The sequence below is a fragment of the Pleurodeles waltl genome, chromosome 3_1 (assembly GCF_031143425.1).
Source record: "Pleurodeles waltl isolate 20211129_DDA chromosome 3_1, aPleWal1.hap1.20221129, whole genome shotgun sequence".
NCBI lineage: Eukaryota > Metazoa > Chordata > Amphibia > Caudata > Salamandridae > Pleurodeles > Pleurodeles waltl.
The window spans coordinates 1,585,700,877-1,585,728,481 of NC_090440.1; the positions used below are offsets into that span (position 1 = coordinate 1,585,700,877).

The 27,605-nt window shown below is 44.3% G+C and overlaps 1 protein-coding gene across 2 annotated transcripts in view; it reads right to left on the minus strand.

Moving 5' to 3' along the window:
* Positions 1–27,605, minus strand: part of RIF1 (replication timing regulatory factor 1) — a 310,912-nt gene that overhangs the window by 59,606 nt on the left and 223,701 nt on the right. For both annotated transcript variants that reach the window (XM_069225212.1, XM_069225211.1), the window contains one exon: positions 2,091–2,240. In XM_069225212.1, coding sequence (XP_069081313.1) covers positions 2,091–2,240 — 150 coding nt within the window. The remainder of the gene's footprint in view (positions 1–2,090; positions 2,241–27,605) is intronic.

Genomic DNA, 27,605 nt, shown 5'->3' on the forward strand with positions numbered 1-27,605 from the left:
CGGCGCGGACGCCATCTGAAGTCTTCTGGCTCGACGGTCTCGGAGAGTTTTTCGGGACCGGAACGCACGACAGGCCTCGCAGGTGTCTTCACTGTGCTCAGGTGACAGGCACAGGTTGCAGACCAAGTGTTGGTCTGTATAGGGGTATTTATTGTGGCATTTGGGACAGAAACGGAACGGGGTCCGTTCCATCGGCGTTCTTCTGCACGCGGTCGGGCCGACCAGGCCCAGACGGGGGATCGAAAAAATTACCCCGAAGGGCACCGGAGCTCTTCGATCTTAAACGCGGTGTTGAATCTAACTACGCTGACCCCGAACGCAACAATACCGACGAAAATCTTCCGAAATTAGCTATCTTTCCGTTCCGAAACTCGGAGCGACAGGAACACGTCCGAACCCGATGGCGGAAAAAAAACAATCGAAGATGGAGTCGACGCCCATGCGCAATGGAGACAAAAGGAGGAGTCACTCGGTCCCGTGACTCGAAAGACTTCTTCGAAGAAAAACAACTTGTAACACTCCGGCCCAACACCAGATGGCGAGCTATGCAAAACATGCGTATCTACAGCGACAGATGCCATCGAACACGTTGTTCGGCATCACTGGACAGCTTTCAAACGACAGCGACGGGTGGAAATGCTTGAACGTTAGCCCCAGTAATGACTCCGGGTGCACTGTATGGGATAAATTTACAGCCCCCCCCACAATTTTAGAATTAAAGATGGAACTCAATCTTGTGAAAATCAATCTAGGGCTTGCCCCAAAATAAAACTTGTAGACATACGGCTAGGTTTCAGAAGTATATTTAGCATTACATTAAATGTAACAACTTGCAGGTATTCTGTTTCCATCCCATCTTTGGGCACTAACTAACCAGTTAATGAGTCAAGGTGTGGATATAGATAATTTCATTTCACATTCCAGTCAGGCACTTAAACTATAATTTGAACAATCACTAATGGGAGAATATCAACGTGTATTATGTTCCTTCTACCAACAGCTGAGGTACCTAGGACTCTGTAAACTTTGTCTGCTCCTTGCAATTAGATATACTGTAAGGAAATTCCCACAGTAGAGAAAGACCCATTGACTGATGTGGCATTTTAAGTCTTTTTCAGACCTGGTTATCATTCTTTTATTCAATATCAGTCTATGTGCCCACTGGAATAAGAAAATCTTTCTACCTATATGAAACTTCTTCTGATGACAAAGGGCTAAACCTGGATGTCTGCACTACTGTTTCAACGATTCACAAGATGATTCAGGAGGACACCATTTTAGGGTGCTTTCTGCATCACTGTGATCCTTTAGACTGAGTTAGGTTATCTTTTAACCTACCTCACTCAGTAAATTATTTCCTTTTTCAGGTCTGCCTGAGCTCAATTCTGACAACTTATAAGAAATAACCTAAAGCAACACATCTTAATAAACAAATTCCACAGACTGTGCCCCTTAGCTTTTCTAGTGCAGTTGTCACTTGATGACATACAAGGTAAGAGCAGAAAAATACTCTTAATCAAGCAAAAAAAAGTCAGGGACAAAGTTCATGCATGAGTGACACTAATCTAACTCTGCCATCTTAAATAGAGTCACATTCACAAGAGTGCAAGCAGGACTTCTTGAAGTCACTGCATTTGTAGTTAAGATTCAACTGCAGCTGCTTCAGAACTACAATTCCCTTCCTTTGAAGGATATTCTAACCCAGATTTCTTTAAAGTCTTTGTACCATAACAAAACAAAATTTACTAAAGAAGCAACAGAGCCAATGTTGTTAAGTTTCCCCTTCGAAAAAGGAAATCTGAACTACTAGGGCTAAAGTTCTCCATTATATGTTCTATGCTACTGCCAGCTCAAAGCTCTCCAACAGTTTAATCGATATTCTTCAGCCATTCTCTTTTGAAGAGGTAAAGGGGTGGGGGGAGGGTGCCACTGATAGCATACTGATTCTATAAAAGTTTCAACACAACAGAACTGCATTTGTAAGATGTTTTGTATGGTGATGAAATATATTAAAAACTAATCATCCCATGATCAACACCTCAGAGAGCTTGTGATAAGCAAAAATAAACTGACACTGTTTGTTCTCTTACCTTACACTGAACAGTAGATGAGATTTTAAGTGCTCTAGCAGTTGGGGAGCTAGCTGATGATGAAAGGCATCGAACAACAGGACTTCGCCTATCAATGTCATCTGCCATTTCTTCTTTGTAAATCGGATCAGCAAAAGAAACTCTGCGCATCTGTTATAAATGATAAGGATTATTTACTAAGCGATTTGTTAATTCTCATATGCACAGAGGGCTGGCACTAGAATGTTGCACAAAGGTAACAATGACAAAGCAATAATGTAAAACATTAAAAAGTCTTCTTTATCAAACTATATTGCGGATACTCCATTTACCTGCAGATTCCTCACCTCTTCAATACATCTAGATGGCTGACTGGATCCTAAAACTTTACAATAACTCTCCTGTTGCCAGCAGGTGGCACCATAACTTAATCTATACTCCAGAAACCTCCACATACATGACATAGTTGTATAAGGCACTACCCAGGACAACTGATGTCAGCGAATCAAACCTAACTTGAGGCCTTAATGAATGTCTCATTACCACTCAACGGAGTGGGGAGGCGGGTGGGATCAGCGAAGAATCTGCAGGTAGTTAGAAGCTTCATCAGAAAAAGGTTTACCAAAGTAAATTTTATATCTGAAGATTCTTCACCTTCTGAATCAATACAAAAGCAGAACGCCAAGGTGGTGGGTTCAGGGAGGAAGTTCTGTAACACAGATCTCACAAAATGGCAATTCATGTGGACTTCAGAGCTGTAGCAATACTGCCTGGTGAAGATGTTGTCTGAAACCCATTTTGAAGCCTGGCACACATCCAGGACTGGAATACCCCTGGCAATTCCGATGAAGAGGTCTTCATACTGGCGAAATGTGTCCCAACACCCTCAGGAAGCTCTTCCTTGGTATAAGTATAGCATCCCAAACCAGCTGAACAGGGTGTACTTCCAAACAGTTATGAATTTTTCAATAACAGCAGAGCCGAAGAAAAGCAAATGATGAATCAAGTATGTTCAAATCCAAATGGGGAAACTGAGCGCCCTGAGAGGATCTGGATGTTGCCGTTTCCGTTGCTCTTTGGTGGACTGAGGCGAATGGAATGCTAATAGAGTACTAAGATCTAGTTTACTAACAAAAAAGTGAACAAAGCCGGCAGTTCGCCAAAATGCAGGGCTGCAGTAATGGTGATCAATAAGACAGTTTTAAAAGTAAGCAACCACAGAGGTCAATTGTGCATTGGTTCAAGGGGTGATGCCATAAACAATGTGAGCACCAACTTAAGGTCCCACAAGGCATGACAAAGGGAGAATGGGTGCGGGGGTTGAACAAGCGGGTCGGCTCCTTCAAAAACACGCAACCAATGGAGACTTCAATAAGGACAGTGATCTGGTAAAAACTGAACAGCCAAAATGACTAATAACTAGCCTTTAACCATGCGCACAGCAAAGCCTTGCTAAGCAAAGAAAAACAAAGCTCAACACATCAGTTAAGTGTGACTTGAGGAGGTCAAGTCTGCCTTGGCACACCAAGAAATTACATTTGACAAACACTGAGAATAAACCGATTTGGCACACCCAACAACACATCACGGTGGATCAAATGAATTTAAGCAGACTTACCAAGTATGAAGATGGAAGCCTGAATGTAGAACTTGTCCCTCCCACTGTGAGCAGGCCCGACTGGAGCAGAAGAGGAGGGCCCAGGGACAATCAGAGCTTATAGGAGTATCAGATCCTCAGCAGCCAGCCAGGCATTATGATCTGGACACTCAGGTGCAGCTTCATCAAAAAGAGGAATCCAAGTAACAGGCGCGAACGCACAGTGAAGATGAAGTTCCACCTAAGGTAGAATGCATTGTCCATGGCACCTTGCAGCACATGCTGCAGGTCAACAAACTGTAGAAAGTATTTTGTCTCCTGGGTGGAAAAAGGTTCACCAGAAGTGGACACTATTTGATGGACTGCCAGTGTCCCATGTGATGCAACACCCGTCCCACCTCAAAAGCTACATGTGGGCCCTTACGGACACACTAAACAGGGACTGCAGCAATGGGTCCCTGATCTGCCACACCCGTTGTTGCTCCGAGAACTAGTTCAGCGGCTTAGCCACAAGGTGAGATGTGCTGAAAGGGTGAACTCTGGGAATAGCCAGAGAACAGTACTGCAGGTTAAACAGGTTAGCAGTGAAGCTATTCCAAAGGATCATGCCATGGCTCCTCCCTGCTTGAAATTGTTCCTTGAGGCCTGGAAGAGCATCACAGGGAGCTAAGGTGGAGCTCCTGGGTGAAAGCCATTATCTATGCAGAGTCACCTGCTAGAAAAGCTTGAAGTGGATCAGAAGGCTCTGCGTCGAGAAGTAGCACGAGAACTGAATACGGTGCCAGCACCTAAACGTCTGAGGCCAGAGTTTGGAAAAAAAGCAGTGGACTAGGAGCCTTACCTATGTAGCAGGACAGACAAATGGGAACAAAAAGGATCTCTCCAGTGCATCCTGTGTATCCTCTTGGAAGGCCTTGTTTGTCCCTGGAAGAGGCTAGCTTCAAGGATTTGTCCAACAAGAGTGAGCTGCTGCGTGACCTGACACTGACTTGTGCTGCTTAGAATGGTGTTCATCGCATGCCTGCTCAAATTTCTTTTAATGTCCTACTCCTTGCCTTGCATAGCCGTGTATGCAGCCACTTTTCATATTACTTGAAGTCATGACTGGGCCCAGGAGCCGCAAGCTGATGTGCAGGTCTGAGAGCAACATCTGTGTGCCACAAGGGGGACATTCCAAAAAGCCTAACATGGAGGAGACATTTCTTTCCATTTAAAGTTTAAATATAACATTTTCAGGAAATCATTCCTATGATCGCACCTCCAGATCTATGTAGACAGGTGCAAACAAAGTAAGTGATATCACTTGGCCAAGGTGGAGACTTGTAAGACTCCTTGAAATGTCTAGGGTGGTTCCTGAAGAAGAGACTGAGTCATGGTGCCACTTGCTAGTACAGAAGGGCTTTTGGAAGGAAAGGTTCCATATCCACTCTGGAGCCTCAAGGATGCAAGAGGAGAGAAATCTGCAGGTAGATGTAACCATAAGAAAGTTTGTGGGTCTCGAAAACATACTACAAAGGATGCTTGTAGAAAAATGTATTAAAAAAACTATCTGTCCTGGAATTGAGCTCTAGTATGCGTCAGTTAACGTTTGGAATGACTGAGGAGATTTGGCAGTGTATGTTTCAGTAAACAGCTTACCAACAACACTATCATAGCGGACAAAGAATATAAACATCCCTATAAGCAGCTCTGAAATAGACTTACATAAACCAAAAATTTAATTTATGGCTATGCTCCCAACCTCACAACTAATTACCCCTGGGGCTTCAACTCACAAAATTCAGCACCAGGGTATGTCAAGCGGAAAAAAAAATACTTTTCTTCTTCTAGGATGTTACAACACCACCAAGTGCCAATAAAGCCCTTTGTCTGCTTAGGCAAAATCATTTTAGGGCACAGATTACAGTCAATCCAGAAATGCACCCAAATCCTTCATTTTTTTTTAATAAACAAATATTCGCTTTTTATAACAGTAGGAATTCCTCATTCATAAAATACCACAAACGTAAAGTCTGAATGGACAATAAATCTCACAAACCAATTTTGACAGACTGAAAATGTTATTGTAGAAAAGATTAGGTAGCTTACCTTTATTAATGCTCTTTCTGGTGGATTCTCTGTAACACCACCGATACCTGTGCCTTGTGTTTCTCCCCGGGAGCCCAACTGGGTCGAGAAGCCCATATAATATCTGCTGCACTCTAGCATGTGGGGGTATCAGTGGCTTCGAGACTGACCCCAGACAGAATGGCATGGAGCTGCATACAGGTAAGAGCTTTCATTAGTTTGCCTCCTATACGTTCCATGACCTCACACATGAAGCATGGCTGACAAGAATTCATTTCTATTGACAGTATGGAAGTAGTAATTGGGACCTTATTAAATCCCAAAATTCCGCTCAATAAGGGGGATGGCTGATGAGTAATCTGCAGTTGTGTAAAGTATCTACCAGAAATAGTGTTAAAGAATGTAAGTAACTTGTTCTTCTGATGGATATGTTTAACTGCAGATTCCTCACCCTTAGAATTAACACGTCTCCTTCCAGGGAATTGAATCTGAGGAGTGGACTTGCACCAGGATGTTCCGCAGGGAGAAATGGTTCTCACTGTGGACTTGTGATTCTATGCACTAGTACCTGGTAAAAGAATGCAAAGATGCCTACGTGGTGCCTAACAAAATTTCTCCAATGGATGCGTCCAGCTAGGGTGGTAGTCACGGATTTCACCCTGGTGGAATGAGCCTTAAGGCCTTCGGGAGAATCATTTTTGGCCAAAGCATGGCAGTTTCATGTAAAGGATCATTCATCAGGCTAAAGTCTACTTGAATACCTTTCGTTTCTTCACACAAGTGAATTCCATAAATAATTGATAATCAGCACAGTAAACTTTAGCCCTATCAATATAGACACTAAGGACATCTAATGGGTGTATAAGGTTCTATTCCCTCTTCAGCTGGATGAGGACTAAAATATGGGAGTGTGATGGACTATCCCCAGGAGACATTTTCAGAAGAAAGGATGCATGTGCCCTAAGCACCAGTTTGTCAGGAAAAAAGGTAGTATACAAATGCTGAACTGATAGAGCCTGAAAACAATGATGAGACAGGCGGAAGTGATTACAACAGGAAATAGTTTACAAACCCAATGGTCTGAGTGCAGTTGTGAAGAGGATTGAAATGAGTAAACATTATGAGAGTTGAGACCAAACTGAAGTCCCACTATGGCATAGAACAGGGAAAACGAGGAACCATGTGAAACCCCTTTCTAGAAATGCATCACAACAAGTAATCTGAATAAAGATCACTGATCAGGCAAATGGCAAGGCTGAAAGAGCTGATGAATAAGTTACTTACCTGTGGTAACAATCTTTCGAGTGAATACTCTATATAACCACATACTCCTCACCTTGTGCATATTCCCCAGGTATCAGACTGGATCTGTGACCTCAACATCAGAGCTCCTGTGCACCTTCAGGTGGCATCGTGAGGCTCCGTGGAGGCATCAATCCACTCTGGAAGCGATAATCAGAGCTGCATTTAACAGCCACCCACAAGCGCTGATGTCAGTTGCTTTATTAGCCATCGATGCCCTAAGACGCAGAGTTTATTGGCAGATTGGCATGATCAGAGTACAGATCTCCAAACTAGGATCCTTTTAGATTGAGCTCAATTCAGAGTTGGGTCAGTGGGGTATCTGCAGTTACAGTATCCACCAGAAAGATTATTATCAAAGCTAAGTAATGGGAGGCAGTTGTGCTTCCTGAATGTATGCAGCGACATCTACGTAGCAGCCTGGCAAGTTTCCAGGCAAGGTACTATGTGAGCCAGCAAAGTGTCAACAGCTTTGGCTGTGGTGGAGAGAGCTCAAACCTTCTGGAAGATGGTCCTTAATCAGTCATAGCAGATATTAATTCACACAACAAGTCATCTGGAGATGGTTTGTTTTCACATTCCCCTGCCCTTCTTTGATGTAAAAAACCCACAAAGAGTTGATAGTTTACTTGATGTTCTTTGCAGCGATTTATTAAAAAGCTTGGTACTCTCAGGGTCCACCCAGAAACTGTTCTTCCTCCTTAGTGGGACAAGGTGGAGCAAAGAACGCTAATAGGGTGATAGACTGCCCAACATGAGCTGCATTGACCACTTTCGGTTTAAAGGAAGCACTTGTCATCAACACCAACTTATCTTGGAAGAATGTTACATGAGGTAGGTGGGCAGAAAAAGCCTGCAGTTCACATGATGGTCTTTTGCAGCTTCCTCCAAAATTTAGGCAATTTGACAGACTCCCCTGGTGGTGTGTCAAGTGGGACTTCACTTTCCACTACAGAGCCCACATATCCTCTGGCATGTTTCACCAGCAGGATGCAGGAAGCCACCAATCCCAGCAACCTTAAAGTCATCCATACGGAGATCCAGGACAGGGGCTGAAACATTGCTGTCATAGCCTGAAAGTCATGGACATTCTGATCCGGGCAAAAGGCACAATAACGTATCCAGATAGGGTTCTGATTAAGGGAACATCTGCGAAGAAGTCTGGTGCCTCTTCGTCACATTAAATAGTGAACCCAAACAAAATAAGGATGTAGGCAGTTGTCTGGAGGTGTTTCATGGCTGTCTAGAGAGTTGCGTTCAATAGCCAGCCTTCAGGGCAGGAGAAGACTAATATCCCTGATGATGTCCTGAGACCACCACCATCACTTTAGTGAACATCTGAGGGGCACGGGTGAAGCCAAAGGAATGCACTGAAAAATGAAAACGCTCCTGGCCCACTGTGCACTGAAGGTAGTGCCTGCGGGCATACAGGATGGGGATTTGGATACAAGTGTCCTGCAGTTACGAATCCACAATCCAGCCTCTGAGGTCTAGGGCAGACAAGACCTGGACTAAAGTAAGCGTTCTTAATTTCTCCTTCTGCAGGAAGGCATTGAGAGGGCGGAAATCTTAAACAGGATTTTTGTCCTTCGGCATAGAGAAATGGAGGGAGTAACACACAGAACCCTCTCTATGGCCTTCTTTGACTAAAAGGGCATGAACCTTGTGCTGCAAGGCTGGGGGTCCTCCATCAGCCGTCCTGATTTTGATGGAAGGTGCAGTGTGGATAAGAAATTAGAGGGCTTAGCCGATGTACAATTTGGAGGACCTGTTTGAGGTAGTGGCTTGTAGCTCCTGGAGAAAATATTGGTTCCTGCCCATACAGGGGGGCTGTGCGCCACAAATGAAACACTTAAGTGGATTTGCAGCTGCAGTTGCTGGAGGGGCAAGAACTGAGCTTCAGTGTCCCTGATGCCCGACCTAAATGACATCTACCACGTCCTATGGAAGAGAGATACTCTTCAGTTGGTTCAGTTCTATCTTAATGCATAAAGGTGTAGAACGTTGAGGTTCAGGTGTAGTACTCCTACCCTGCTGATTCAACAGAAGATTTTACTCCAGAGGAACACTAAGAGGCAGACAGATACTCTGGGGTAGGTGTTTAGAGTACAAGACCCTCAGAGCTCAACCTGGAGCCATCTGAATCGCCTGGCTTTCTTTAGGAACCCTGGGGCCAGTAGTGGAAAACAATCACCAACAGAAGACTGAAGTCTCAGTGGAGGTGGATACTGTCCCCTAGATTCGCTAGAGAGGAAAGTTAAGACTGCAAAATCCTGGATGCTGAGCGATTTTGGAAGAAGCTAAAAGGTCTAACAAGGGAGTGTCCAAAAAGGTGTAAGAAAATACCCTGCACCACCTCTGGGAATAAATGCCACCCGTGGAGCCATGACGACTCCCGTCGAGCTACTTGATCTGCTTTTAGGGAGATCATGTGAAGTGACAGTCAAAGCCACAACCTTAGAACATCAGAGCATGCAACAACAGACCCTGCCCCATTCACCCCCTAAACCACCCTGAGTTGCAGGCCCACATGCCAATAGTGTCATCTCCCAGCACTTGGTGCCACCAGCCCCCTATGCAAGGAAGAAGTGCCTTGAGAGCCAGTGGTTTGCTATTCATGCCCATGAGGTTTTATGTGACGGCACTCTTCACGGAAGAACGGATCTCTGATCGTCACATCATCCAGATGAACTCCCAAACCAAGAAAAGACACCACCACCATGACCACTTCCAGGACCAATAAGTAGTAAAAGCCTTGCTGCACATCAAATTGACATCAGTCATCTATCACTGAATGCCCTGTGGGCCTTCTGAGAATATGGATCCTGCCCAAGAGGGCTCCTCCAATGTTGGGTCCACTGCAGACCAGTTCAATTGAAGGGCTTCCATGTTACACTCAGCTAGAAATACAAGAAGGTTGGACGATACTAGTAAATCAAGGAGTCTCAAACCAACAAGGCAGGGTAAGGATCATAGCCTCAAAGTCCCAGACTCACTACAGAGGAAGTAAAGCTTGTAGGGCGACTGTCTAATATGGTCAAAGTGTAGGAAAACTCAAAGTTACACTACTGTGTTAAGTGGGGGATCAGGCGCTGGCTGAAGCCTTTAAGAGCTGGTCATCAAGGTTTGGAAAAGTATGGCAAACTGTAAGTGCTTGAGTTCCCACCACAAACAGGAAATTAGACATGGGACTCCAGTACTGGTATAAGAAACACATTCTGCAGGTCCAAAGAAACTATCTAGGTCTTGTTGATTATGGCCTACAGAAATTGTGCAGTAGCATAATTTTGAACTTCTCCTTTCTGAGGAACCAGTTCCGCTACCTTAGATTTAGAATCTACTTCAGGCCTTTATCTTTGGGGATTGGGAAGTAATGTCACTACATCCTACCCATTGCTCTGCTTTGGAAACTACTTCAATTGCATTGTAGCTAGCAATATCAGCACCTTCCTCAAGGGAACGTTAGCATGATCTGCGTACATTTGTATGTACACATCAATATAATGGTAGATGTGGCAAGAAAGGGAGGGGCATAACATCTAGGACAAGTTGTAGAACCAATGGGTCTGATGTGATCAAGCACCAGTTCCACAGGCAATATCGAGTATGGCCTTCAATTGTGTGCAGTTGTAATCCTGAGGGTGAACTAACACGATTTCAATATGTTGCCTGGAGAAGGAGTGTTGTTGACGCATCAGTACTCATTCCCTTCCACTTCCTCTGCCCCTACCACCTCAAGAAATCTATGTGGGCTGCTGCATTATCTGCAAAGGCTGCAACTGTCAGAAACCAGAGTTTTTAGAGATTAAAATTTGCATACCACACCAGAGATGATTTGCTAATGTTGCTTATTTGCTCTTCTGTAAGGCCCCAGAGGAGGGTCTTAACCATTTCCAGCTTTCCTTTTCCATAATTTTTCAGTTTCCTTTTAACATTGCAACATGCATTCTTTTGCTTGTTTCACTTTTGTATCAGTCACAAACTGTGGCGAAATAGCACTATCAGTCAAATACTGCAGCCATTCAATGGGGTTGGAATGCCTGCCATAGTCCATGCGTGGAACAGCAGTCATTATGCTTCCATCATCTTGCAAAGTGTCCAGTCTACTAGTTTGCTCAATCCTTTTACATTTTCTTCGCACTCATCAGCCATTGATTTTCCAACTGTCTCCTTCCGGCGGATTACACCGATATATGGAAAAAGAAAAGTTTTTATTTTTTTTCTTTACAAAAAAATAAATAAAAAATTAAAAGGTCTTCCTCTGACCTAGTGCTTTCTTTTGCTGCTTTTCCTAGAAAACTGCCTTGTTCTAATAGCATCTTAACTTTTTTCTTCAACTTTGCCTAGAGACCAGTAGACTAAGTCAAACTTCACCCAAATGCCTCCTACTCTTGGACCACTTGCTTCACCACTGCATCTTTCCAAAGTTTATATACTCTTTCCTATCTCTTCCACATACAGAACATCATTATTTCCCTCTAAGAATATCTAGGTTTACCCTGGTTTCATGTTTCTTCTTCCTTAGTTCCATCAATGTATGATTTGCTTCTTCCTGTTTTTTCATTGTTATTATTATTTTTTTTTTTTTTTAGAGTCCCTGATAATTTCGGGGATGCCTTCAAATAAACAACAAACAGAAAAAAAAGAAAGGGACAACTGCCACGTTTAAGTTGTTATTACATTTAAATATCTTGAATTTCTAGGCCCCATCTTTTTACATTTCTGCAGTAGCACTTCTAACTTCCCCTCCATAAGAAAATCTCTCTGGTGGATACTCTACCTGCAGATTCCTCACATGTAGAATAAACATATGAGTCAGACTTGCCAATAGAGGGCTCAAGTTTCATGCACATGTCAGAAGTGGCATAACATAGCATCACTGCAGCCATATAGCACCCAATTGGATGTAACTTCAATTTTTTAATCTATTTTTTTTTTAAGCCGTTGATGCAAGCTGACAGTAGTGCAGTGACAAAACAACTTTCCCTACAACATTCCATCAAATGGGGAGGAGAGCAGGTTGGTATGGAACCTGCAGGTAGATAAAGTATCAACCAAAAGGATCATTGCCGCAGGTAAGTAACTTTCTTCTGATGGATACTTCTATAGGCAGATACCTCACCTGTAGAATAGATTCAAGTGGCATACCCAGTCTAGGAGGAGGGATAATGGATTTTTAGACTAGGAAATCCGGCAAGTGATCTGGCATGGTGACCATCTCTATGCACATCGGCATCTAGACAGTAATGTTTGGCGAGTGTGTGCAGTGATGTTCACATAGGTGCACTGCATGTAACTGCAATTGGTACTCCTCTTGCAGGAGCAAAAGTAGCAGCTAACTACAAAGGGGTTGGAGGATACAGAATAGCCCATCCTTTCAGAAAATGTATCACAATTGGGATATGAACAGTGACAGCTGATCTGGCAGACAGAGGAAGGCCCACAGTGCAGCTAGGTACCACTAACAGTACCAAACACCCCCTCTGAGCAAGCGAACGTGTTAAGTGCAGGACCGGAGACAACTTGGCCTGCAACGGGCCTATGTTATTCTTAGCGCCCCAAGCAATAAAGTTGCTTCATTTGCAAGGGTAAGCCGACGTTCAGGAGGGACGACACATTGATAGTATAACATCAACCATCTCTAGTGGCAGCTAAAAATAACTCAAATGTCCCGCTCACTCTCCAGATATGTATGTGTAGGACTCGTAGATTGGGGTGCAGCACCATCCTCCCCAACTGAGTGAAGCAATCAGGTCTGAATGATAGCTTGAGTTGGGGGCTTGTGCAGAAGGGCACAGAATTGCTGGCACTGAGCAATTTCCAAGACAGCAAACAAGTCTGAGGAGTGCCCCACTGTGCTAAGATGCGGCAGAAGATCCCATTCGTGATTGGCAAGATAACGTCTGCGGATTGTGTCAGCTTCGACGTTCAGAGACCTTGCCATGTGACGGAAAGTTAGAAAGATCCTTGGCAGTGTGCTCAATACCACAATGTCAGCACTCCCAGTCAAAGAAAGAGACCCTACTACTCCTTGCTTGTTGAGTTTCCACCATCTCAGCCATATTGACCGTCACCATCTGGACAGATCTTAGGAAGGAAGGAAGGAAGGAAGGAAGGAAGGAAGGAAGGAAGGAAGGAAGGAAGGAAGGAAGGAAGGAAATAAATAAATGGGGCGGAATTGCTACAGGACTATGGAAGATTGTTTGAGTCAGACACATTTCCCCCTGTCTGTAGAGGCACCACTACAGGGCCCTCGTGTGCTAACAGATGTTTTAACAGGAGAATGCAGGAATGGAACTTGTGCATCCCCAACATGTAGAGATGAGCTGCAACCACCAACATCACCTATGTAAAGGCTTCAGGCGCCAACGTCAAACCAAATGGGAGCACTGCAAACTGGTAGTACACAGAACCCACCAGAAAGAACATACTTCCAATGTAACGTCAGGATGGGGATATGGAAGTACGCATCCTGCAGGTCGAGTCACACCAGTCAGTCTCCAGTTTCCATCACCAGTAAAACTTGAGCCAAGGTCAGCATTTTGATCTTTTCCTTTTGAGGAATAACTTAAACTTCCTAAGGTTCAGGATAGGATCAGGATGACCCAGGGCGGGGACTATGACTGGGGTAGGATATGTTGTGGAGCCTGAAGAAAGGGAAGGGTGTAATCGCGTTCTACTATTTGAAGGACTCACTGGTTCAAAGTAGTGGCCTTTCAGACAGTCAGAAAGGAGGACACTCCCTCCCTACAGGCTCGGCATGGGTCTGGGGAAGGGAACTTGCTCTGATTTCCAGGGTGAGAATTTGAGGAGGCGGCTTCCTGAAAGAATTCACAGCTTTGACCTTTGCCCTACCCCTGTACTGGCAGACCAGCATTTTCTGCGATTGCTGCATGTGCAGTTGGTAGGATTGTTGCTGGCAAAAAGAGAAGCCCCCTCAAAAATCCATGAACGCTATTACACTGTCTTGAATCCTTCCGGGATAGAGGTTTAAAGATTTGGCCACTGCCTTGCTGGTTTTAAAGCATTAGCATGCCAAATCAGCTTTGCCCCTAAATAATTTAGCTCTATCGACAAGAAAAGGCATAATTGTGGCCTGCACACCGGTGGAAAATCCAGACGTCTTGACCAAGGCATGGTGCTTCATAGTCTGCGGTGTCAAGGCCCGATATAATGTCTGTAGGCATTCTGTCACTTACCCAACGCTTTTCGAATGTACGCACACATGGCCTCTGGGATGTGGGGTGTAATTAGCTGGGTAATGTCCCATAGAGCATGTATGCATCGGGCCAGTAGACAATTAGCATTCAAGGACTGCAATGCAATACTACTAGCAGAGAAACTGTTCTTTTCCCAAGCCTTCAATCGTTAGGACTTCCACTCATACAGGACAATCAAGAATGTGAGTAGAGACCGACAGAATAAAATACCTGGATCACAAGACATTTTGGGGAAGGGTGAGCTGAGTGGAAGGGCAGATCTCCTGGAGCACAGTGATAGTGTTGTGAAGTTATTTTAGCATTATTTTATGGGCACAGTATTTTAGCCATAGGCCTGCAGCTTGTGCCCTTTAGCCTGGTATTAAATAATTTAAATTCATTTCATTATTTGGCCTCGTTGTGCAGTGATGTTTTTATTTCTCTTTTTTTCGCTCTGCCTAGGAATTATTTTAATTGCTTAGCACAATATTTTCACTGCGCTTGATCAACACTGTACACAATATTGTTGTTGGTACAAGGGAGAACATAACATTCCCTGTCACTTCACAGAAATATGCATTCTTACGGTAGGGCAGTTTTCTTAGAACACCAGCTGTTTTTATTATAAAACATCTCTCTGCCCGACATACATTAGAGGGAAGTTCCAGCCACAAACTGCCACCACATGCTCTAGCTTCATTGCGGCTATCTGCTCTCCTTTCAGTCTACATGGAGAGGAGTCTCGGTAGACTGGCAGCCCTCTTTGTTACTACCATATTCAGGTATAGGGGATGATTTCTTCCCATGGTTCCTGAAGGGCGAATAAGGGCTAACACTGCTGTTCCTGAATACAGTATTATAGCAGCATAGGTAAGAATTTTTATATTTAACATTGACACAGCATGGTGGGAATTTTCCTTTGTTTCACCTTTTTCCTCACCTCTCTGCTTCTAGCATGTTTGATTATCCTAATCATTGCAGTACATGCTTTTTATCTAGGATGCAGTTGATTCAATAAAATACAGTGAACAAAGTCCTGCTTCTGTTTGTCACAGCCTGTGCGAGATGAATGTAACAGAGAAAAGGATAATATCTGTTCCACCACGATTTTCCCTGAGAAATCAGATTGTCATGCGCATGGCTGCTACGAATCACTGCCACTTTCAGGTACTGGTGAGGTACTGCAAACTGGCCGAAGTATTAGGCTGACAGTTGTCACACAGTGTGGGATTGGACTCCGTTCCCCACAATCCGATAGTACGGCCACCCAAATCCAGCAGCCTCATTTGGTACAAAGATAGCCAATAAGACATGGCGCTGCCAAAGTTTGGTCACGCACTGAATTACGGATTTTCCTGATTGTCTCACTACATGCTAAAGGCACCCAAATATTATATATGGGATGTCCATGGTATTGATGATCTGCTCCTCAGCTGGCTAGGTAGCACCCATTTCAGACTGTACCCATTTGATGCCCTTATCTCTGAACAAGTCCATTCAACAAGGCAAATCCACAATGGGTGGTAATTGCAGGAAACGTGAGGGCGCCTCGCCCCCCTTTCACTAATCATTTACTAAATAATGGCCTTACGGTCCACGGGAGTGCTGTTACATTTGTAGTCAAGGCACATCCAGCTTACAGAACAGAAATATTTTACGCTTAGGTCAACTTTCCAGCAGTTGATGGGAACACTAATACATTTAATCACTATACGCATACTAATGCACCTGCACAATACAGAACATATGCATACATAGAAATATCATTATTTCAAGACCACCAAAACTGGCTTGATGGCGCCCCACCACATCCAACATTGCATGTTAGGCTAGGTCCTTTGAGTAATGAAGGTCCTACCTGGCAACAACTGGCCATATACACACCACATACTGGTAACGCCAAGGTTCCCTCAACTGAGGCTCACCGCTTTTACATAGAGCTTGTAGCAATATAGACTCGTAGTACAATTTGTAATGCAAACATTAAATACTAACCAACCACAGGCTGCTCAAGCCAAACCGCATGTAGTCACACCAGACATTAACACTGCACGGTGCATTAGATTATGGCTAAGATACCAGCAAAACATTAAGACATTTCATTCTGGTTAGCTGAAGAAAAATAAACATGCTGGAATCAGTGTTTCCTCAAACGGGAACCAGAGATAAATACTGAATTCTTACAATGTGCTTGCCATTTGAGATGGTTCCCATTGTAAATAACTGCACCACCTGGGGCACAGTATTTGCCACGCTCTACAATACTGCACATGGTACACCAACACTTGCCAATCTTCCGGAAGTGTTAAAACAAATTCAAGATGAATATGGGGCTGTCCAGGCCCTGGATTTGGGGGTGCAATTATTGGGCAATTTTGCTCAGTATCCTCGATAATATTAAGTTACCTTAAAGGGGAAGCAGTAGCACTGGCAGAATGCATGTAACTCCGGGATGTTCCTAAACAGGATCAAGAACGTGAGCTGCCCAAAATTATTACCAAAACCTATTCAAGTTTAGGTCAGGATAGTTTGAGAGCCAGACATAGTAAACCACAATTACAAGGTAAAATCAATAAGGATTCTACCAAGCTATCAGCCAAGGGCTCTAAAAAAAAACACTGGGATACACAAAAAACACACAACTACAAAAGACCAAGGCAATGGGAAATGTTATAACTTAAGAAACAGGGATAAAATAAACACTTCTGATAGATATCAATATACTGCTACACGGCAATCCCCTTCCTTTCAGGACTCATCAGATAAACGTAGTGAGAGAAGTGAGCGATCAGAACAAACAGAGTGTTTTGAAACTGAAAAAATATTCACAACGCTCAGACGTTTCAATTAAAAGAAACTTCCACAACAAAAACCCCAATTCAAAAAGAAGAAAGCAGCAGCTACATGGGTTTTACTGAAGAACAGGAACTGGGCACTGGCTGTGCTAGACAGCGCAGTATAGGTTACAATAGGTCACTAGCATCTTCAAGAGCATCTGGAGATTAAAGCAACTGACTACTTTATTAAAGTTGAGACTGGGGACATGCTCATCTCCTGCCCCAATAGGGTATATAAAATGAAAATACAATTAGAGGGGTACATTGAGCGCACAATTGATATTATATTTTGTTAACAATTAAACAGACATTTATGACATTTTGTTGGCTCAAAAAGATTGGTCGCAAGAATTTGTCATGTCCCACGATGGGAAGCGGTCACTAAGCCTTCGTTCTCTCCCTAGGTTCCTGTGGAGTTAAGAGTTGTACGTATTTGATTTGGCATTGACACAGGCCCCCCCGCTGTATCACAATCATGTTGGGTGGGATAAAGTTTCTTCCTACTACATAATACCAATTAGGTCACAACCACAGACCCAAACCTTAATATCCTATTAAACATGAAGCTAAAACACCTGTGAGAGAGATCCTCACACAGTTAGGGTACCAGGGTGTAATGGAGCCTTGCGTCTCAGGAATGAGGAATCCCTTATTTTTGTGTTGCTAAGATGGACCATTCATATAGAACAGTCTTAGATTAGACATTTCAAAAGTCATATTTGCTATCCAAAATGCACATAGCACAGCACTCATTAACTATATAGTGTACAAAAAAAAAAAAAACCACACAACGTTGGATATTTCTAACGGCTTCTTCTGCCAAAATACAGCACCTAAAAGCAGGGATTTAACATTTAGCACTTTAGGCTTGAAGAAAAAAATGTGTAGGATCGCACAGAGGTATAAGAAATGTCCCGGCCTGTTCTCAGCATGTGTAACAACCATTCTACACGACACTGATCCTGAGGTATTGTCCTATGTCGAAGACATCTACCTAACAGATGATCTTATTCACCACCTAAAACGGGTGGCCCGCACGGTTGTGGGATTTTGTGATACAAGCTATTAGATGAAGGCAAGAACCTAGCACCCCATTTTCTAGAGAAACTGCACACAGGTGCAACCAAAGATACCATTAAAAACGCTCCAGTCTTTATTGGGCTTTTCTAACTGGCAGAACTTACATACCAGATTATGCACAATGTATTAAACCATTGTATGATTTAATAAGCCAGACTTCTCAAGCAAATATTTGACAGTTAAACACTCGCATTCTCAGGGCAGTGCACCTAGATATGCATGCAGTAAAACACTTACACGCAAGAGACAACAAAATACATTTAGTCATCCGAGTAATTGTTGGTGCCATCGGCTTCACCTATGTAACATTTAATGAAGGTGATATCATCCCTATTGCATATAAATCACACATGTACTCTACAGCAGAACAACGCTTTGCTCCCACAGAAAAGATTGACTGCTGTTCAGGTGGCTGTCATTAAAGAGACGTCTGGCTCAGGGGAAACACATTGTCGTCTCTCCATTCCCAGCCCTTGATGCTGTCACAAAGGCTAGCGTTCCAAAACCATTACACCCACGCTGGATCCAATGGGCAATGTCTCTGACAGCCACTGATGTTGATTACAGTTTCAACCCAAAATTACAAACTCAAGAATTCCATCAATATGAAATGGAATATCCAATATCAGCAAACATTTTGCCTATTGATCAATACCAAACAATTAGACTGATGCAACAGCCCAACCAGCCACAGGCATTTAACATCAATACCCCGCAGCTTGTGTGGCTGTGAGTGGCTACAAGAAAGATGGTGTATTTCATCCACAAAGTACTTACATACAGACCTAAGGGGACTGTACGGCACAACAAGCAGAGCTTAAGGCTCTGGTGATGGCACTGAAACACAGGGATCTAGAACAAGTAAAGTTAATAGCCTGTGATTAGTACCACTGTGCCCAGTCCTTTCAACGAAAACCTACATTACTGGCGTCCGAATTGAGATGTAAAAGGCAACACCATAAAACACAGGTGTGTGTGTGTGTGTGTGTGTGTGTGTGTGTGTGTGTGTGTGTGTGTGTGGGGTGTGGTGGGTGGGGAGAGTAGCAGATCTGAAAAGAAAAAAATAATAATGCTGCCAAATGCCCATGTCCTACACATTGATGTCCCATACATTAGGACATCAACGTGTAGGAATACCTTGGCTGATGAACCAGCTAAGTCAGCAGTAGCTACTGCTTCTGTTGGTGCAATTACTCGCTCACAAAGAGCCAATGATAAAACACTGACTGTCGTGAAAGCTTCGGCTGATTGCAAGCCATTACCAAAAGGCGTATCCTGCTAAATATTCCTACCGCATGATTAGCCTTAATACTACCTTAGTAACATTAACAGGAGTAGGTGATCGTATGATCCCCAAACAAGAACAAAGACCTGAGCTGATAAAAGCGTCACATAAGGGAGTTGCTTCTGCTCATGCGGGGGCTACTATTTCTCTACTTCAAAAACTCTATTGGTGGTGAGGTCTATACATAAAGACAACAGTACGTCCTTTGTTGTGACATCGGTCAGCCAACAAAAGCATCCACTATCAAACGCCCACAGCAGACACCCCTTCTCAGTTCAAACAAACCATTACAATGTGTGTACCTGGAACACTGTGGTCCCCTGACACCTGATGGTGCATACAAATACATTTTGGTCTGTCGACTCAGGCTCCAGTTTTCTATGGGTATAGCCACAACAATCAGCTGATGCTCAAACTGTTAAAGATTTGCAAGTCTTTATCAGTACATAAGCAGCTGCAACTTTCTACTCTGACCAGGGTTCTGCCTTTGCCTCAAAGGCATTCAGGAATGCCAAGACTTCATAAAGGGATCAACTATATTTCTCATCACTTTACCATCCTGAGGGTAACAATGTAGTGGAATGGTAGAATCAAGACTTAAAGCAATTCTTAACAGCGAGAGCATTAGGCACAGGTCATAGTTTGCTCAGTCACCTGTATGGAGTACAAAGAGCACTTAATAATCCACCCAGAAGGTCCCTGGGAGGGCGCGCCCCAAATAAGGTGCTGTTTGGGACACAAATGCATGTTCCTGATTTTGATGGCTTTAGTATGAAGGGGGCAGACACACCTTTTGACAAATTAATAAGTCGTGTCTTGCAGGAACTGAAAATGAACGCTTGAATCATTCCCTGTCGTTGACATGGGAGTCCCACTGCACCATACCATAGCAGTACGTGTTACTACCACAGGCACTAATAGCAATGAGCAATGTCTTTAACATCTCCTTTTGTAAAAGGGACCAAACTTGAACCATGACCAATCAGGAGGCAACCTTTTCCCAAGAGGCTGTTTCCCTCAAATTTTCAAGCACAAGTGTAACAATGGTGCATGAGGTGTAAGGGGAGCCCCCTTAGGGGTGGAGGGTAAGTTGCCTGTGAATCCATGAAAGACACCAATACTCGTTAACTGAAGTCACAGGTAAGTAACTCATTTTCTTATCCAGTATTGGATCTTTCATATTCACATGCTTGAATTAGAATAGCAAGCAGTTACCAGTATTGTGTTAAGAAACAATACAAATATTTGCTTATAGTGGGTAGTAAAACCAATGCAGTAAAGAAAAAGTATATCTTTCATATCAAAATGTAATCAGAATAACAGTTATAATAAACATTCTGCAATAACCATTACATAAGTAATTTTGTAACAAACTGTTCCTTTAAAATAGAGGCCCAACTCGCTGGAACAAATGTTACACCGCTTGACATACAGCTGCATTTTCTTGAAGCACCAACTGCAGGCAGTAGTGCTACGTAAATTTGTAGGCGTTTTTTCATGTTGCAGCCCCGCAGATCTTCTCCAATGGCACACCAGCAAAAAGAGCAGCTGAGATGGATACTGCCCTAGTTGAATGTGCCTTGACTTTAGTTGTAAGCGGTTTCCCCGCTTTTGAATGAGAAAACTGGATTGTAGTGGAAATCCATCATGTGATCATGGCTTTAGTGACTACAGATGCTTGATGTGCCCGAGTATATGAATGAATAGTTGATTGGATTTGTGTATGTCCTTTGTAAAACGCAAATGGAATTTAAGGCATCTCTTGACTCCCAGAGTATGAAGTGCTTGCTCAGTTGAGGTGGCTGGATTAAGGAAGAAAGGGCGCAGCATGATTGGTTCAGTCAGATTAAGTGAGTTGGTACTTTTGGAACGAACCGAGGATTTGTTCTTAATGAGACAATCAGTGAAATGTAAGAATGGCTCTTGAGTGGTGAAAGCTTGTATCTCACTGACTCGTCTTGTAGAGATAAGCGCTAATAATGCTACCTTCCAGGTGAGAAAGTTTAAGTCCGCCTTATGAATGGCCTCAAATTGTGGTTTCATCAACTGTGAAAGTACTATGTTGAGATGCCATAATTGATTATTCTCTCAGAGAAAAGGGATGGAGAGTTAAATAATCTTCTCTATCTTGATATAGCCGCAAGGTGGACCTTGATGGAAGCCCAGTTTCTGCCAGAGAGGAGATACGGCAGTATCTGTTCAGGTGATGCTTTTAAAGGATGCAAGGTAGATTGTTGACACAGACAGAATCTTTTCCACTGTAGCCTGTATGTTTTGTTGGTGTAGTCAGCTCTTGCTCTAGCCAGTATATCCTTGCAGTCGTGAGGAATGTCTAGGTCCTTGTACTCATTTAACTCAGGCGCCATGCACACAAGTAGAGAGATGTTGAATCTGAATGGAGAACCTGGCCTTTGTCCCTGGTCAATAGTGTTGGAAGTGGAGGCAGGTGAGTTCCATATACCAGTGCTGCCAAGACATCTGGAAGCAATGAGGATCAAAGCTCCCTTTTCATCTTCCAGAGAACGATTGGTATGAGAGGCAAAGGGGGGAAAGCGTAAGCATAAATACCTGTCCATCTCATCGAAAGGGCATTCCTCTACGAGTCTGTGAGTGGGTATCTGCTGGCATTAAAACTGGCATTTAGTCTTGATGTTCTTTGTAAAGAAGACTAATGCTGACCTGCCCCAACGTGAGAATACCTTGTTTGTCTGCATTTGATTGAGCTCCTACTCATGACCGTTCTCTGTTGTCCTGATAAGTGTGTCAGAGTGTTGTTGACTACTGATAATGCTCCACTCTTAAAGATATACTGTGAACAGTGAGCCAATTCCAGAGATCCTGAGCCTCCTGGGAGAGTGATATGGATTGTGTTCCTCCTTGCTTGTTTATATAATGCATGCTGGTCATGTTGTTTGTACAGACCAGCACTGATAATCATGCTATCATTGAAAGAAAGAGTGAGAAAGATGGCCTTTAATTCCAGGCTGTTTATATGCAATGCATTTTGTTGTTGTGACCACTGTCCTTGAATTTATAAATTCTGCAGATGGCTGCACCAGCCTTGAAGGGAAGCAGATGTGGTTATCACGAATTTGGGTACGTGGGAAGTAACACGAGGCTCGAGATAAATGGGTACATCACACTAGGAAGATTTTCATGTTCAGAGTGGTGGTTACCATATCTTCGAACGATCCGCTGTTCTTAATCTATTGCTCCTGCAGTTCTTCCTGAAGTAGTCTCATTTTGAGTCTTGCAAGAGGCACTAGATTTATTGCAAACTACATCATGCTTAGCATGGATTTGTACAGGCGTACAGAAACTGACCTTTTTCTTGAAAGCTTGATCGCCAGTTGTCTTAACTTGTATTGTCTGTCTTGGGATAAAATTGCTTTGCTCAGTGTCTAGATGAGCCCCTACAAATAGTATATTCAGCTTCCGGCTGATATCTGATTTCTGTGAGTTAATAGTTCGTCCCAATTTGAGGAGGTCAAGGCAGGCTTGCGTTGATTCTCTTGCCTGTTTGGCTGTTGGGGCTTTGAAGAGCCAGTTGTCCAAGTAGGAAAATACTTGAAGAACTTGGTTCCTGAGAGCTGATGCAACTTGTGCCAGGAGGCAAATGGGAGAACCTTGAACTGGTAATGGGCACCAGCCACTGAGAAGTGAAGATATTTTCTGTTTGGGTTGGATGGGGATATGAAGATTGCATCTTCCAGATCAAGAGAAGTCATAAAATCTCAGCTGTTTAGAAGGTTCAAGATGTCAGAAAGAGTGACCATCCGAAATGAATGTTTGCGCAGAAATTTGTTCGTTTTTCTCAAGTCCAGGATGGTCCTCCATTCGTCTGATTCCATTTTTATCGGGAAGAATCTGGATTAGAAGCCCATGCCTCTGAGAAAAAAGTACTCTCTCAATTCCTCCTCGTCAGCATGATGAGGGCTTCCTTTATTCAAAAGTGAAGATGACAGGGGACGCTCCCCTTGGGAGGTAATTTGGTGGTGTCTCTGAATTACAGAGTATGACCATACTCTATTAGCTCCAAGACCCTTTTGTCTGCTATTATTTGTTTACATTGATATAAATGTCTGGAAATCTTCACACCCACTGGATGTAGAGCTGTTGTTGTGGCTGATGACCAATGGAGATCAATGCTTGCTACCTGTGTCTGTAGCTGCGAGGGTTGTTTTCTGTGGGGGCCCGGTTTTGTGTAGACAGTTGTAGGAGACTGTCAGTACTGCTGCTGGTAGTGAAGCCTCTACCGTGACTGAAAGGGCTGGTATTTTGGTCTTTGGTAGGCCCCTCTATAGGATGAAAATCCTCTTCTACGGACTCCCCGAAAGGAAGCTTTTTTACATTGGAGTGTGCCCAAGGATCTTGCTGTATTCCTTTTAATAGCTAAGAGGGCATCAGTGATGTGGTTACCGAAAAATGTCTCTGTTGCAAGCCAGGTCAAGGACCTTAGACTGTACCTCTGGTCTGAAAGTCATTGATTTCAGCCATCCTTGGCATCTAAGTACGACTGCGCCAGCTAACTAGCTAAAGCCTGTTGTGGCGATATCCAGAGTACAATAAATTACCTCAGAGCGGGTTCACTCACCTTCCGGTAGTATTTCAATTACCTCAGGCTTTTTATCCTCCAGGAGGAGGGGTACTAGATTTCCAATGTCCGACCACATCTGCCTGTCAAAGCGGTCTAAGATAGCTAGGGCATGTACAGCACGCACCACAGTGGCAGACATGATGGAATTTTTTTTAGCCACGTTATCCAGTCTTCCGTCCCTGTCCGGTGGTGGGGAGATGGGGACGGAAGAATTCTTAGATAGTTTTTGAGCAGCCTGCGAGATAAGTCAGGTTTGGGATGACCCATTAAGCATGCAGGTGAATCATAACGGGCCTTGTATTTTTTTTGTCTATCCTGGGCTGCACCACTGTAGGAAGTTGGCTCTGTATGCACTATTTCAAAGTAAGGAATATTATGCACAGAGTCCAAGGGTTCCCCTTAGAGGTAAGATAGTGGCAAAAATAGATAATACTAATGCTCTATTTTGGGGTAGTGTGGTCGAGCAGTAGGCTTATCAAAGGAGTAGTGTTAAGCATTTGTTGTACGTACACACAGGCAATAAATGAGGAACACACACTCAGACAATTCCAGGCCAATAGGTTTTTGTATAGAAAAATATATTTTCTTAGTTTATTTTAAGAACCACAGGTTCAAATTCTACATGTAATACTTTGCATGAAAGGTATTGCAGGTAAGTACTTTAGGAACTTTGAATAATCACAACAGCATATTTACTTTTCAAATAAAACACATATAGCTATTTTAAAACTAGACAGTGCAATTTTCACAGTTCCTAGGGGAGGTAAGTAATTGTTAGTTCTTGCAGGTAAGTAAACCACCTACGGGGTTCAAGTTTGGGTCCAAGGTAGCCCACCGTTGGGGGTTCAGAGCAACCCCAAAGTTACCACACCAGCAGCTCAGGGCCGGTCAGGTGCAGAGTTCAAAGTGGTGCCCAAAACACATAGGCTTCAATGGAGAAGGGGGTGCCCCGGTTCCAGTCTGCCAGCAGGTAAGTACCCACGTCTTCGGAGGGCAGACCAGGGGGAGTTTTGTAGGGCACCGGGGGGACACAAGTCCACACAGAAAGTACACCCTCAGCAGCGCGGGGGCAGCCGGGTGCAGTGTGCAAACAGGTTTATAATTGACATTAATGGGAGACCAAGGGGTCTCTTCAGCGATGCAGGCAGGCAAGGGGGGGCTCCTTGGGGTAGCCACCATCTGGGCAAGGGAGAGGGCCTCCTGGGGGTCACTCCTGCACTGGAGTTCCGATCCTTCAGGTCCTGGGGGCTGCGGGTGCAGGGTCTTTTCCAGGCGTCTGGATCTGGGAGTGAGGCAGTCGCGGTCAGGGGGGGCCTTGGGATTCCCTCTGCAGGCGTCACTGTGGGGGCTCAGGAGGGACAACTTTGGTTACTCACAGTCTCGGAGTCGCCGGGGAGTCCTCCCTGAAGTATTGTTTCTCCACCAGTCGAGTCGGGGTCGCCGGGTTGCAAGTCTCACGCTTCTGGCGGGAAATGCTGTTGTGTAAGTTGCTTCTTTGAAAACAAAGTTGCAGTCTTGGGTGAACAGGGCCGCTGTTCTCGGGAGTTTCTTGGTCCTTTTAGAGCAGGGCAGTCCTCTGAGGATTCAGAAGTCGCTTGGTCCTGGGGAAAGCGTCGCTGGAGCAGTGTTCTTCCGAAGGAGGGAGACAGGCCGGTAGAGCTGGGGCCAAAGCAGTTGGTGTCTCCCGTCTTCTCTGCAGGGTTTTTCAGCTCAGCAGTCCTCTTCTTCTTAGGTTGCAGGAATCTGAGTTCCTAGGTTCAGGGGAGCCCCTAAGTACAGAATTTAGGGGTTTGTTTAGGTCAGGGAGGGCAGTAGCCAATGGCTACTAGCCCCGAGGGTGGCTACACCCTCTTTGTGCCTCCTCCCAAGGGGAGGGGGGTCACATTCCTATCACTATTGGGGGGGATCCTCCATCTGCAAGAAGGAGGATTGCTAAAAGTCAGAGTCACTTCAGCTCCGGTTGCCTTAGGGGCTGTCCTGACTGGTCAGTGACTCCTCCTTGTTTTTCTCATTATCTCCTCCGGCCTTGCCGCCAAAAGTGGGGCCGTGGCCGGAGGGGTCGGGCAACTCCACTAGCTGGAATGCCCTGTGGTGCTGGAACAAAGGGGGTGAGCCTTTGAGGCTCACCGCCAGGTGTTACAGTTCCTGCAAGGGGAGGTGATAAGCATCTCCACCCAGTGCAGGCTTTGTTACTAGCCACAGAGTGACAAAGGCACTCTCCCCATGTGGCCAGCAACATGTCTCGAGTGTGGCAGGCTGCTAGAACCAGTCAGCCTACACAGGGAGTTGGTTAAGGTTTCAGGGGGCACCTCTAAGGTGCCCTCTGGGGTGTATTTTACAATAAAATGTACACTGGCATCAGTGTGCATTTATTGTGCTGAGAAGTTTGATACCAAACTTCCCAGTTTTCAGTGTAGCCATTATGTTGCTGTGGAGTTCGTGTTTGACAGACTCCCAGACCATATACTCCTATGGCTACCATGCACTTACAATGTCTAAGGTTTGGCTTAGACACTGTAGGGGCACAGTGCTCATGCACTGGTGCCCTCGCCTATGGTATAGTGCACCCTGCCTTAGGGCTGTAAGGCCTGCTAGAGGGGTGACTTATCTAAACTGCATAGGCAGTGTGAGGTTGGCATGGCACCCTGAGGGGAGTGCAATGTCGACTTACTCGTTTTGTCCTCACCAGCACACACAAGCTGGCAAGCAGTGTGTCTGTGCTGAGTGAGGGGTCCCCAGGGTGGCATAAGATATGCTGCAGCCCTTAGAGACCATCCCTGGCATCAGGGCCCTTGGTACCAGGGGACCCAGTTACAAGGGACTTACCTGGATGCCAGGGTGTGCCAATTGTGTAAACAAAAGTACAGGTTAGGGAAAGAACACTGGTGCTGGGGCCTGGTTAGAAGGCCTCAGCACACTGTCAATTCACAACATAGCATCAGCAAAGGCAAAAAGTCAGGGGGTAACCATGCCAAGGAGGCATTTCCTTACAACCACTATCCCTGTTTTTTTTGTTTTTTTTTTTAAACCTAATCCCCTCATCCCCAGATGTAGTTTATATGGGGATGGCTCTGATAGATTTCCTTGCCCGTTCCTTGAAATTGTAAAGGGAGCAATTGGCTTGTTTGACTGAAGTTGGGAGGTGAAATCTGTTAGCGGCTCTATCCATCAGGTTATGGAATCCACCTATGTCATCAGGCGATGAATCGGACAGATGTAGAGGTGGAGGAAGGTGTGGGAATGAGAATCATCCGACTCATTTTAAGGCTGAATAGTCTCCTGGATTTCTCCTTCTCAGTCCTCTTCTAAAGGTTGTGTCTTGGTGGTGGTGCCACAGTTGATCGCACTGTAACTCTTGGAGTTACTGGAGGAGGTAGAGGTGTAAAGGGCGCGACAGGCTGAGATGGTGGCTCTGATGCCATGTCTGGAAATCTTTTATAGTCCTGTATCATCATTTGCAGATCCTGCACCAACAAGAATGGTACTTGTGGACGGTCTTGTTTTTGGTAATCGTATCGCTCATAGAGACCTGTGCAAGGAGCACAATATTGTTGGTAGTATGGGTGATCTTC